Source organism: Schistocerca piceifrons, chromosome 3 (assembly GCF_021461385.2).
Source record: "Schistocerca piceifrons isolate TAMUIC-IGC-003096 chromosome 3, iqSchPice1.1, whole genome shotgun sequence".
Taxonomy (NCBI): domain Eukaryota; kingdom Metazoa; phylum Arthropoda; class Insecta; order Orthoptera; family Acrididae; genus Schistocerca; species Schistocerca piceifrons.
This window is the reverse complement of record NC_060140.1, coordinates 123,299,408-123,314,277: the sequence shown is the minus strand read 5'-3', so window position 1 is coordinate 123,314,277 and position 14,870 is coordinate 123,299,408. Positions and strand designations below refer to the sequence as shown.

Below are 14,870 nucleotides of genomic sequence, written 5' to 3'. Positions count from 1 at the left end.
ATAAGTGCACGGCCAAAGTTCTTCAAATCTCCAATCAGAAGGATGGAGATACAAAAAATTATCGTATACAAGTCTGCATCAGAATTCCAGCCGTACAAGTCTGGAACTGCCATCTTTTTCGGTAGTCCTGTTACACAATACAGCTGAAGTCTTAAGTCTGCACGAGCGCCGGGGTAGCTGCTCCGGCAGTTTCAGGGGGACGCCAAATGCATATTCTTGAAGAAGAAAGCGCCTAGCGTACGTGATCTCTCTACCAGGGGAATTCCCATCGCATCTAGAAATAACTTTCCCGCAGACAAAAGGGGACGTGGCTATACGAGCTGAGCCAAATAAACGAGAACGGGTGAATGCCAATCGCTGTTCATGTGGTTGATTGGGTGTGTGAATGGCCAGCGTTGTTAGAATTATTAGCGAAATCCATAGATTCGGGCTACCAGAGTGGAAATAAACGGCTAACAGGAATAACAGGTAAGAAAGATTACATATCATCTTCCCGGTGTATCCAAGAAAATGAAATTTTGACAGAAAACTATTGCCAGATCTCTACACCACTAAGGGCCAGTTGTATAATCCACGGTTAGCACCCGCTTGAGCTCAGTTCTTGGAAAAGCGCGTAAAACGCATTGTACGATAGCGTAATAACGCCTAATAGGAGAATAAACGCGGCGTAACTAAACCGGTGATTCTCGAAGTGTTAGTGAAGTTAACTGCAGAATAAGTTAAGACAATGGCAGGAATATTTACAGCATTAGTGGTGGCAGGATTGATTGTTAAAGCGAGGAAGGAGAAGAAACGGGGACATCACACAAATTATATGGAAGAATATAACAATTCCAAATTTATATAAAAATTTCGTACTATTACATTTTGATCTCATAGTTAACAGAACTGGACGTATGAATGAAACGTGAAACTATTTGCTAACATAAAACTTTTTGACTCTAGTAGGCATTTGATATTGGTACTTCGTGAATTATATTCGGTCGTGTTATGCATGTAAATGAGATACAGAGGAATGACCAATTGTGCCAAAACAGTCTCGCTTATTAGGCGCGTGTTACAGTTGCTGCAATATTGGAAAGGCCTTTTTTGCCGGCCGGGCTGGCCGAGCGGTTCTAGGCGCTACAGTCTGGAACCGCGCGACCGCTACGGTCGCAGGTTCGAATCCTGCATCGGGCATGGATGTGTGTGATGTCCTTAGGTTAGTTAGGTTTAAGTAGACCTCAGAAGTTGTCCCATAGTGCTCAGAGCCATTTGAACCAAAGGCCTGTTTCCTTTTATCTAATTGACAGTGACAGAATGGACGTATCAAATCGAGAAAGCACGCCAGTCTTGGGTACCGTTCGTATTAACAGCATTTTCAGTAGCTATTAGACAATGACATTTTGAGTTCTCATGTAGCAAAAGTTTGACGAACTTTGACGAGTTAATAGATTCTTTCGCAGAAAGGAGAGTACGCCTTGTAAAGCTGTAGCAAGACTATAAAGAAAAACACGTTGGGACCTAAGGATTGAAGAAATATGTACTGTCTCGCTTGTCTCTTGTCTTTAGTGGTTTTGTGTTTCCTATATTTAATTTTGTGTCAGAAGAGGAAGTTATTAGCCAATAGGTAACAAAGAGTGCAAATTTTCTGGAGTTCTTATTCTCTTGGTTAAAAATAATTCCATCTAGTATTAATTTTGAGTTTTTGTAAGGGGGTAGGACGTCAAACCGGCCGACTGGGAGAAGGAGAGGCACCACGGAACATTTTAATTTCCACTGTCCTGAATATAGATTTGATGGCTTCCACTACAAAATATACACGTTTGAATTCCACAGAGCGAAATACAGTGACATGCGGTAGAAGAATGCTGTATGAAGAGCCATGGCACTGCATTTTGGCACACTTAACACCAAATAACATCTCTTACAGTACTTCGAATATATATGTTTTATATATCAATTTCTTCAGAAAGATGTGCGCTATAAAATGGAAATATTTTTGAAAAATCGATTTTTTTAATGTCAAACGCTCAAGGGGGGGGGGGGGAGGACACGCCACTAAAGTTTTTGATCCCTTTGGGAAATATTATCGTACATTCGTGTCCGATTACGGTGATCAGAATCAGACAATGCTTATCCCTTGAATAATTCGGACGAATTTTCTCTTAAGCATTAAAGAAGGTTTCGAAAGCATTTTTAAAATACCTGCATCAACGTAGCAGAAAGACAAGCTGAGCAATTCAATGCAAAAAGCATGACAGTTTCGTCAAACGCAATGGCAAAATTCTTTGCTTATCTGGAGTAAATTGTCTTGAATTACTTCTTTGTTCCTGTCAACAGGGTAACTTGGTGTAATTTGCTTAAACGTGTGACACTGGAAGCAGCGGTTTCTATATGGTTAGTAAATCCTCGATTCTTAAAAGAACGGGACTCTAGCGTGTGAAATAGCTTTAAACGTCTAATTACAAATGAGTTAATGTGTGAAACATTTTATGTTAAGCATGTAAGCAAGAAAAAGTTTAGAAAAGGTTTGAAATTATGCTTTCAGTTCGTTGGGGAGTCGCTAAGTCTAGTCATTATCAAACACTGGTTGGCTATACTCGTAGTTCGGGTAATTTGCGCTCCGTTTTAAGCAGAGGCTAGTTTTTTCACCATTCTCAATGTTCGACGTATCCCCTGAACTAGATGTTGTACAATGATATAATTTTGCAGGTAGATTCAATGGTGTAAGTGGATACTGTCTGCAAAATGTGTGGCGAATTTAGTTAGTAGTAGACGAGTAATAAATTAAAATATGTCTGAAGTTCTACTGCATGACCAGAGAAAAAAGTAGTAAGCAATAAACGTTTTTCCTTTCGTCTTTTTGTGGGAAGTTTCAGCGAGACAAAATTACGTGAAGGTTTAAACGTATGCGTAAAATTCGTTGCAAGTGCTCTCATAATGGATGAATAAGTCGTGCTAACAGCGCGCCCTCAATTACGCTGCCTCAAGAGATGTAACTGTCAGACTTGTCTTACTGTGCTAAACCTTTAACAAAGATTATACTGCGTTAGTGAGTAGATTATGACAGCGTTTTAAATGCTGTCGGTCATTATATGAAATCTGAAAAGCAAAACACTCGTTGCCACTGGAAGGTCTCTAGATAGGCAACCTGCAACAGTCACTGGGTGGCCGTTACGGGCTGTACCTGAAACAACCGTGCATCGTGTGTGTGCGTGTGCGTGTGTGTGTGTGTGTGTGTGTGTGTGTGTGTGAGTGTGTGTTTTCCCCCTCATGCAACGCTAGTTTAACGGGACTTTTACAACCGCTCGAAATAACCGGTTTCTAAAATAACCGATTTTCGGTTTTTGTCCCTAGTGTTTCCTGTAATAAACATAGAAATCGAACAAAGATTGAAAAATTTCTATCCCCTCAGTTTCAGGATACATAGAACCAAAATATTAAATTAAATAGGCAAATAAAAGAAAACTTAGTCCGTCCACCATCGACTGCGTTTCTCGGAATGTGATAAATGACTGCGGACTACAAAAAATCGTTAGTATTCTGCTATTGACTCTAATTTTCTTTTTTTAAACTCTGCTCAAAAATCATGTTGAAAGTGGGGATCACACCACTATTTGGATATTTCGAGTAGTCAGTGCTAAAGGGTGAAAACTGAGGTTGAAGGAGTCTGTTTTTCGTGTTAATTTGTCCATTTTCAAAGACCATAAGCAGATACAGGCACGTTATTTTGACACAGGCAGCAGATCAGCGACTTTCTGTTTTTATTGTAACTGTGAATGAACAAAATAGCGCTGATAGCTTTTCCCTTTTACTATAATAACGCAGTATTTCAAAGTAATGGTAATTTTAGGAATAAAAGTTACTAGTTCTTTAAAAAGGTTTATTTAAGAAAGAAAAATTGTAGCACTGCTACTATGGCTAATTCATATTTCGCTTTTTTACCCAGTTATTGGCAAAGAAAAGATAATGAGACCAAACAAATACCGAGAAATACCGGTTATTCAGAACTAAAATACCGGTATCGGTTTTAACAGGTCGGTTTTTCCCAGCCCTACTGCCCGTGTCCCCTAACCCTGGCTTAAGGCCTTGCGAGAAAAAACAGGGTCTCTCGCCATGAACCGCGACAGCCGGCGGCCTGTGTCGCTGAAGTGCTCTTTACTGCATGTTGTCTGCATAAAGAATGTGGCTTTGACCAACACAGATTCTATGTAGAGACGATGTTGCTCTGACGAGGCGGCCACCGCCCAGTGCCTCAGAATACAGTTTCGCCACCTCCCTGAGAAGCTGTGTACAATTGCTGGACCGTTTGACTGCCGTGTGACATCATAAGTGGCGTGAGGCAGCTCACTGTGTTAAGCTCTACACGTGGGGCAGGTCTCGGGACGGTGAAGTCCGGAGTACCTTCGGTCTCCCTCGGGCTGTGTCGGGAGCGTTCGGCTGGTGGCATCCAAACTCCCGCGTAGGTAATCGATACAGCGCGGAAGCGCTAGTAGAGCCCGCGCCGGATACGGTGGCAAATGCCCGGTGACCAATTTTCGTTCGATGCGCTGCGCGAGTTCATTCATTTGTTCTGGGGGCGAGGCCGATATTGTTTGCACCCCTTTCGGCAGTTCGGTTGACAGAACCGAGTCGCAATCCCTATAATCGTTATCAAATGATTTTACAGAAAGTATTCATTTAAAAAAATTGAATTTTTGCATTACGTATAGCTTTATATGTTAGCTTCATGATAACGTGCCCATTATTTCTTTAAAGGTCGTAGTTATTGTGATATTTACGTGTAAGACACTGCGCAAAATTCTAAAAAAATTGCGATGAAAAATAGAGGTCACTACGATTTTTACATTTGGTGAATATTACACAATATGCTGCAGTGTATTAATTTTAGCTAGCCTCCTGAATTTTTCTTTAGACTTGGATTGATGTCGACTTCACTCATCTCGAGAAAACTGATCTGATGTAGCACAATCATTTGCGATTGCTCGCGCTTGCGATATGGCCTGAGTGAAATACCCACAACATTCCTCATTGAGATAGCGAAATGAGGTTCTGGCAAATGATAGCACACAAAGAGGAGTGAACTTTGTCATATGGTTACTAACCAAAACTTCGTTATCTATCGCGTTATTCCACTAACTACAGCCTTTTCGATGAAAGAATGTAATTTTTAAGGGACATCGGTACCTTCTGAAAAGAGAAATGCACTGGGTTTTGGAATAAAATAAGTGAAGACATTACAAGTTTATTTTTATACCGAGGTTTTGCTTTTTCATAAGATGTTGACCTTACTTTTCTTCAGTTAATAGACGCAATAAACCATTTTGTTTCGAATTCCCTTGCAGTCACTTCTGCACAACCTATTCGTGATATGACACTGTGTAAGCTTCCTTGGATTTTGGCATAAGAAACAAATTTTAACATGGCACAAGAGATTTGTGAAGGTTTTACTGAAAATTCGCCACTCTTGTCACTTCCTCTGAAACATATAGATGATTAACAAGCCAAAATAAATCGCTGCTTTCGTTGGATTTTCAGCGGAATTCTTTAATTCAGGGCTTCCCAACCTTTTCAGCTGGTGGACCCCTTCTTCAGTCGAAAATTCATTGCGGACCCCTAGTCTGTTCCCAATGACGCCCCCCCCCCCCCCCCCCCGAAGTATCAATAGTCTTTGGTTTAGAAATGAATGAAAGCAACTTGAAGGTCAAAAATCAACTTATCAAATAGGTAGTGCACTGACAAAGCAAGTTTAACGTTTAATGATGCCTGGGACCACATACGTGCCAGCGAGAGCTGTGATTGGTCGACAAGCCCGCTCCGCGCATGCGTAAAAGGTTTCAGCGCATCTACCGCTGTGAGCCGGCGCACAAACGACTCCCGTATTGAAACTTCCTGGCAGATTAAAACTGTGTGCCGGACCGAGACTCGAACTCGGGAGTTCGAGTCTCGGTCGGGCACACAGTTTTAATCTGCCAGGAAGTTTCATATCAGCGCACACTCCGCTGCAGAGTGAAAATCTCATTCTGGACTCCCGTACTGTTGCGAAACAGTCGATCAGAGATGCCGCATTCTCCGGCACTAAACTGTGTATGCGTTCTCACTTAGGAGCCGCAAAGGCTGCTTTGGAATACGACCTGAAGTAAAAGTACACATTTTTTCACACGGAGAAAAATTGTGATGAATTTGATTTTTACATTTTTATTCAATAATTTTACTCATTATTTTACACGATTTGGTGAAGGGTGGCCGCGGACCCCCGCGAAAGAGCCGGCGGACTCCTAAGAGGTCCGCGGACCACACATTGGGAAGCCCTGCTTTAATTGATACGAACGGAAGGGCCACGCGCAGAGTACGCGCAGAGTTGGGGTTGAGGGGGGGGGGGGGGCAGGGAGGGACCAGCGACCATTTTTTATAACCATTCGAAACATTTGTCTTACTGCAGCTTTTACAGTATACTAAACAAGGTTTAAAGGACAAAGCAGAGCTGCAGCCCAGGAAAATTGCGTGAATCGATTAATTCCATTTGCAAAATATTTTAATTGGGCGGAAATTAATGTTTAGCCAATGGCACCATTTGTATGTGCACCGCTCGTATTTTACTTGCAAAAACTGGTACCCTTAAATAGCTACGGATGGGAGTGAGATCGATAGTTCAATTTGGTTCAGTTGTGTATAGTATCTTGATCTATGAGAAGTTCTGACTATTTGAAAAACTCTTGCTTCGTTTGGATTTTACGTCCAAAAAACACGTTTTTTGTAAGGTTTTTAATGAGCACTACTTCTGTTTTTCAACTTTTGTGAATTGGTTCAAATTTTGTAAGAACGGTGACAAATACATGCAATTACTGATCGTCCTGTTGTTTTGTGAAAGCTTTATGCACTGACATGATACAGCTAGTAGTAGAACAAACTGAGCCTGTTCTGGGCTGCTGCAGAGGGGAAGGAGTGTACTTTATTTATTTTGGAACAGTTCATTTAGGACGGATTTCACGTAATTTATTTGTCACACTGATAGAAACCACTCGCTCTGACGTGCTCTGGGTCTCAGTAAACAGTCTACAGACCGGAAAATTACTCGTAAATCACCGAAATAATGCAGTACACTGACGTACGGACATGCAAACAACTCGTAAATTGTCAAAATAATGCATGTATAATGCTCTTCAAACGAGCTTGCTAGTTGTAAACTCTCGAAATAGTGCCTTTAACAGCCTACAGAACTGCAAACTACTAGTAAATCACCAAAATAATGCAGTTCACTGATGTGCAGACATGCTCACTAATTATAAACTGTCGAAATAATGCATGCAATTTATTTAGGAACGGATTCCACGTAGTTTATTAATTACACTTACACAAAAAACTCACCCTGGCGTGCTTGATGTCGCAGTAAATAGTCTACAGACCTGCAAACTACTCGTAAATCACCGAAATAATGTAGTACACTGATGTGCAGAGACGCAAAAACAACTCGTAAATTGTGAAAATCACGTGTGTAAAAGGCTCTGCGAACATGCTTGCTAATCATCAACTGTCAAAATCATGGACTGCACAGCCTGCACGCCTGTTCACAAAATAATGCAGCAGACACGAAAACACTCGTAAATTGTCAAAAGATAATGCTCACAGCACTTAAACAGCCGACCGAAAATAATGCAGTGCGCAAACACTCATTGCATGTAAAAACGCTTTCGAACTGTAGTCAACTGTGACATATCAGCGAAGTGCCCCTCCCCCCCCCCCCCCCCCCTTACAGAACACCAAAGCGTGCACGCCGCGCGGTACGCTCATGCTGGTCCCATACCTCTCTACCTGTGGACACGGACGTCATAGGTCATGCTATAGAAATCTGCTGCAATGCTTCCCAGAACATCACAGGGTGCATTGTTCCAAGCTATCCTAACACGACATGCGAGCTGCGTCTAGCCATGCAACCGTTTACCTCCCCAGAGTGGCTGATGCATCACTGTAAAATATTTGCATGGCGACTCACGATCTAAAAGTTTCTCAGTGTTATACTGATGTCACATGGCTATGTAAAAATAAGAGTCAAGTCGACCTCTCAGAAATTTGTAAAGTGCTGGTGAAGTAGTTAATGGTCGCTATTGTAGAAACTTTGATGATGTCTCAGCAGTCATTAAAGGACTTCTCCATAGGATGCAATGCAGGTATGTGATTGAATGGAAAGACTTGATTCCAAATCCCAGACTGCATTTTTGCTGGAGAGAGTAACACTAGAGATCTGAAAAGCTAGTGTATATTTCTTACAACTTTAATAAGCACACCATCTACTGTTTGTGATCGTTCTCAAACAACCTTCACCTATAACCCAGTGGACATATTGTAGTACGTCTGGCATGGCATCGAGACAGAATGCCTTACAAATACTGGAGAAATATCTAGTGGCGTCTTGAGGGTGTTGCAAATACCAGTTTCATACCACGTTCCTTAGCCGAATCACTTTCAAAATTCAGTGATTTTATCATGAGGTTGCATCGTTGGCTACGTGTAACCGCACTGCTGGTCTCATAATATACACTCCTGCGATCACTGTCTGTATTCATTGTCAAGGTATTTGTCTGGAAAAACCAATTCATTTGGAGGTAATTCTGTATGTCGATTTATAAGGCCAGTAAGGCTTTAAACATGAATACTTACGTGTACCTGTACAACCAAGACCGCTTGTGATAGTAATATGGTCGTGTTTTTTAACATCTGGCGGTTTGTAAGACGATTATGTCTCTCTTTCTAAGACACAGTGGTAGCACTCGCTAGAAAAACTTATGAGACATGTCCACCCATCGCTGATTTTCGGTCAGGATTATTTCGTATCGCCGGCAATCACTTAATGGCCAAGTATTATACTTAGTAGTAGGGGATTTGTGATAGGTTCACCTTTAGCATCAGGCTTATAAAGTACGTGTGTGTGTACAATGGAAATGACTATGTCCAGTCGTAAGGAAGGTCTGGATTTTACGTGGAATACTGAGACAGCAAAGTAACAAGAATTGTACAGATATTTCTATTTCCAGAGCCACAGCTGTCAGCAGGGTGTATTTCCGATACTTCACTCACTGTCGAATGTCGTCCAATTGAGACTGTGATCGAACTATTTACTTGTAAGTACAGGGACAAAATATATATGTGGCTGGGTTCCTAGGATGATGATTCTGCCTATGCGTGCTTGGCATGCAGTGGTGGTGGCCTGTCGCAGGAATGATTCACGTTTCCAGCTAACTATAGAATGTGTCCTAATGGACAGGCCTATTGGGGTGCAGGAATGCAGCTGACTTAACCGTGTCGTCCTCTAGATGGCCGAATAGCGAACTAATACTTAGTATGTGTTGGATAGCTTTCGTGATCGCGTGGAAATTTGAGAAGATTCAATATTGACGTGTGTTTGCACTTGACCATTATTCCCACCAATGTAAATTGTCCGGTTGACTGCTTCTGCACATTTCGCGCCTTTATTTAGTTGAGGGTAGATCGGTATGGTCTGTGCATCCAGCAGGTGAAAGACAGGTGGACGATACGATTGTTTGTTCTCTAGACATGAGAAACATCTTAGTTGACCTTGTAAATCGTAGGGATGATTTGGAGTCTGTTACATCACCGGCATCAGTATTCGTGAGTGGAAATATCAGTTTCCTCTATTTTTTTCGAGTTTTCATGTAAAGGTCATCGTAGGCAGGATAAGGTTCTAGTTACTCAGTGGTTTAAAGCACATTCCACATCGCTTAAGTTTCGGGTTTCTAGAGAAATAATTTCCAGTCTATATCTTCGGAATTATGTTGCATGGCTGATACTGCTGTGCAAGCGGTATTGCTGTGTGCTTGATATCGAGAAGTATTGCATAAATTGTATAATATTCTGCCAAACCATGTGAAAATACAAGTGTTCTTGTAATCCCAGAGTCTGGGGATTGGTGTAGAAAGTAAGCAAGCAAGCAAGCAAGCTGGGACCAGAAACAGTGATGCCTTTGTGCTGAGGGGAACCTACCCAGCCTTTGTACTACAGCCTTCGCAGTATATGTACGAGTGTCTCGCGAAAATAGTATGATATTATGGTAAACCATGTGAAGTTACAGATGTTCTTGTAATCCCAGAGTCTGGAGATGGGTGTAAAAAGCAAGCAAGCAAGCAGGTCGGGGCCAGAAACAGTAACACGTTTGTGCTGAGGGGAGCCGACCCCGACTTTGTACAACAGTTCTGAGAGTGACTTCGGTCTGTTGAGTGCACTCTGGTCACACATCAGGAGTGGATGACTGCCCAATCTCCCAGGAAAAGTGTAGTGCAATGAGGAGTATACCTACGGTGCATGTGCTTATGCTTTCTGTCTTCATGATATATGTACGAGTGTGTCGCAGTCGATAGCTTTATGCATGATGCAAAAGGGACGAGTTTGTATGCCACAGGATACGAACTGTATGTACACTACATCAACACGTTATGCGGTGATATATTGCCAGGTTCAAGATTCGTTTCACGCTCTAATATTCAAGCTTCTGATCTCAGTGACAGAGCAGCGTAATTGAGCTTGTGTCTTCCTGTATTTGGCGATCTGTAGGTCACTGTCAGTCTAATATGTTGATCTGTACAAAATAGTTTTGCTGTTGAAAGTCTTGTCTGCAGAAAGAGAAAAATGCAGACAGTGCTTACACACCAGTGGCATCAGTAATTTGGTGAGTAAATTCAGTAAGAGTCAGTCATAATGCTCCATTCATTCAGAAGATACCCTTTGTGCCTGGACATAGGAGCTTCTACATAGAGGTGAGAACGTTTGCGTTTCAGAGATGTTGTTGAAAGCAGTACTTAACCATTTCCAGGAAGGGTAACACGTGATGGATGGGGTGCCATGTTAGGACCATCAGGAGGAATGCATTCGGCGTTATTCTGTGCTATTTTCATAAACAGGTTCTGTTAGGACAAGAATTTGCATGTGGAGAAGCTGAGACACCATGAAAGCTCCTAATAGCAACTGTTAACTACTTCTGCAGCACTTTACCAATTTCCGAGAGGTCAACTTAGCTCTTATTTTTACATAGCCATGTGACGTCAATATGACACTAAGAACCATTTAGATGGTGAGTCGTCACACGAATATCATGCGGTGATGCATCAGCCACGCTGAGAAGGTAAACAGGTGTATGGCTAGATGCAGCTCGCATGTCCCGTTAGGACTGCTAGGAAGAATGCACCCTGTGCTATTCTGGGAAGCATTGGCACTGATTTCTATAGCACATCCTGTGACGTCAGTATCCACAGGTAGAGAAGTATCACGCCAGCAATGGTATACATGCAGGCACAGCCCAGGGACGTCTCGCATATGGGACTTGCGTGAGTGCGCCACCCGGCGTGCATGCCTTGGTGTTCTGTAGGGGGGGCAGTTCGCTGATACATCGCGGTTGACTATAGTTCGAAAGCATTTTTTACGTGCAAAGAGTGTTTGTGCACTACTTTATTTTCGGCTGTATAAGCGCTGTGAGTATTTTTGCATAGCATTACATATGCATTACCTTTTGTCTGTAGCATTGTTTTGTGAACAGATGTGCAGGCTGTGCAGTGCATGATTTCAACAGTTGATGATTAGCAAGTTCGTTTGCAGAGCCTTTTACAGGCATTATTTTGACAATTTAAAAGTTGTTTGCATCTCTGCACATCAGTGTACTGCATTAGATCGGTGATTAACGAGTAGTTTGCCGGTCTGTAGACCATTTACTGACACCCCAAGCACCTCAGAGTGAGTGTTTTACATCAGTGTAACGAATAAACTACATGAATTCTATCCCTAAATAAACTGTCAGAAAATAAATAAAGTATACTCCTTCCTCTGACCAGCAGCCAAGAGCAGGCTCAGTCCTTTTCCTGCCACTTTCCCCCCAGACCACCATCTTGGAATACATCATACTAGGGACGACAGCGCCCTCTGGTGGCAGTACTGTGTACTAAGACAGTTCGACTCTGGACATTGTGATGAACACACTGGATGGAGGTACTGCCTCTAATTGTTTAAACAAAGACTGAAAATAAAGACTTATGTCCATCCTATCCAGCACAGGCTGAGTCCTTTCCCAGCCAATTCCTAGGAAGGGGTGGTGGTTGGATGACTTAGGTTAGTGGAGGTAGCCCAAGTGACCTATCTTCCTGCTAAAATTTGAACTTCCCACCATGACGTCATTGTGATGTTGCCATATCTATTGCCACCATCTTGGATCCACCATCTTCAATAAATTTGGCAACAACAGAGAGTGGGGTGGCGCCGCCCTTTTCTACTGCTACAGCGGTCTAACATTGCACATACATTGTACAAAAAAAAGTTTTAAGTGAATCACACATGCTGAGACAGTTTAAAGTGGTACAGATGGTGATAAAAAATATATTCCTATGGTAATTATAAGAAGTGTTTGTAAATATCTATCATCATTTGGGTTATGTGCTAAAGTTCATGCATTTTTGCATTAAATTGTGTTTTGTGGAAATGTATTTTAGGCACTGCATCAGACATAATTAAAAAATCTGTTTATTAAAGTTGATTATCTTTTCCTTGTTTATATGTTAGAGATTTTATCCACCAGTGGCTCAAAATCATCGAAAAAATTTTTGAACACACAAAGCAATACATGTACCAAACCAGAATCATACCCAACCCTGTATAAAAAAATATACTGTTTTGTTGCACGTTTAAAGCTTTATTAATGACCAGGCTGAACATTAAACTACCCCAAAAACTGTTATAAAAATAATTTTCAGAAAGAAAGTCAACTTATTGTCAACCAGCAGAATATGTTTTACTGCATTTTCTTCCAAAACTGCAATGCAATCTTGTAGAAAATTTATTTACACACAAAATAAACTTCAGTTTGTTAATTTTCGTTCAGAACTGAAGAGTTGATAGTATTTTGTCATGCATCCATTGTTTCTCAGTTCTTCTCTGTATTTCTGCCAAGCATTATCATAATCAATTCGGACTGGTTATTCCAGCACTTCACGCCAAAACTATTCATGTGAGTTTTTCCAGTGGTGGATTCTCAATTTTCAATATTTATTATAACATACTTTGATAAACAATAACTAGAATTTTAAGATAAGAGATAATAAGAAGATGTATGCTTTTCAATAATGTATTACTTGTCACACTGAATACCCTTTGGATACAGTACACTTTTAAGTAAATGTATCTACAGGGTGTTTTCATAAGAGTGTCCAAAAATGTAACAGGACATAGAGAGTGCTCCACTGAACAATTTGAGGTAGGGAAGGCATAGTTGGAGAAGCCAACTTAAGGAGATATGGAAACAAACTTGTCTACCACTTTGCTAGCATTACTGTTTTCCAGTTTATTTTCAACTAACATGCGTACAAGTTAGTATTGCGGCAAGGGTAATTCTGGCCCACTCTGCATTGTTCCCAGATGTATCAAAGATGGAGGGGATGACATCATCCAAGATGGCGTCTGTGCCGTCAGTTGATGACATTATCCAAGATGGCTGTGACGTCAGCTAATGATGCAAGTACCATTATCCATAATGGCGGGAAAGCGCCATGCCTCCCTGGTGGGAACTTCAAATTCCATCAGGACAATGCAAGCCCTACTAACCTAACAGAAGACATGGAAGATAGGTCACTTGGGCTACGTGCACTAACCTAACCCCCCTCCCATCCCCTCCCCCAGAAAATTGGTGGGAACTTCAAATACCAACAGGATAATGCATCACACCACAGTTATCTCCACTAACCTAAGAAAATCATGGGATACCCCCACTAACTTAAGTCACCCAACCACCACTTCCTCCTAGAGATTTGCGGGAAAAGGACTCGACCAATGCTGGGTTGACGGAGAGAGGAAGGAGTGTACTTTATTTATTTTGGAACAATTTATTTAGGGATGGAGTATATTTATCACAGTGATATAGAACACATGCTCTGACATACCACACAGCATACAGACCTGACAACTACTCGTAAATAATGCAATACGTTTATGTCCAGAGAGGCAAACAACCCATAAATTGTTGAAATAATAATCCGTCTAATAGAATCGGCAAACATGCTTGCTAATCGTCAACTGTTGAAATCATGCACCAGTCCTTTGTTAAACAATTAGAGGCAGCACCAGCATCCAGTGTGTTCACCACGAGGTCCAGACTCAAACTGAGCTACTACACAGTACCACCACCAGAGGGCACAGTCGTCCGTTCCGTGACATAATCCAAGATGCTGGGGGGAAATGGCGGGAAACAGTGTGATAGCTATGGGGTCTGGAGTCCAACTGACCTAGTACACAGTACTGCCACCAGAGGGTGCTGTCATCCATTCTGTGATGTAACCCAAGATGGTGGGGGAAAATGGTGGGATAATGACTCTGTCTGTGCTGGACATAAGTCTTTATTTTGCAGGCAGTGTCTCCACCACGAGATGAAGACTCCAACTGACCTAGTACACAGTACAGCCACCAGAGGTTGCTGTCATCCATCCTGTGACATAATCCAAGATGACTGTCTGGAGGGGAAAATGACTCAGCCTGGGCTGGGTTGCTGGAGAGAGTAAGGAAGGAGTGTACTTTATTTATTTTGGAACGGTTTATTTACAGATAGAGTATATTTATCACACTGATATAAAACACGTGCTTGGGGTCACGCCACGCAGCCCACAGAGCTGTAAACTACTCCTAAATAATGCTCTGCAGACACACAAACAATTCCTTATTTACCAAAATAATTTCAGTACAGACATGCAGACTCCTCCTAAATAATACAGTACACTGATGTGTAGACACGCTCAGTACTCATAAACTGTTCAAATAAGGCATAGCACAGCCTACAGACGTGCTTACAAAATAATGCAACAGACACGCCAACAATGTACGCAGACACTGCCTGCCACCCCTTG

General features: G+C 41.8%; 1 protein-coding gene across 1 annotated transcript in view; it reads left to right on the top strand.

The window, feature by feature from the left end:
• LOC124788452 (inactive pancreatic lipase-related protein 1-like) overlaps positions 1-14,870 on the top strand; it is a 180,739-nt gene that overhangs the window by 28,921 nt on the left and 136,948 nt on the right. Inside the window, exon 2 of the mRNA XM_047255724.1 lies at positions 374-468. Coding sequence (XP_047111680.1) covers positions 374-468 — 95 coding nt within the window. The remainder of the gene's footprint in view (positions 1-373; positions 469-14,870) is intronic.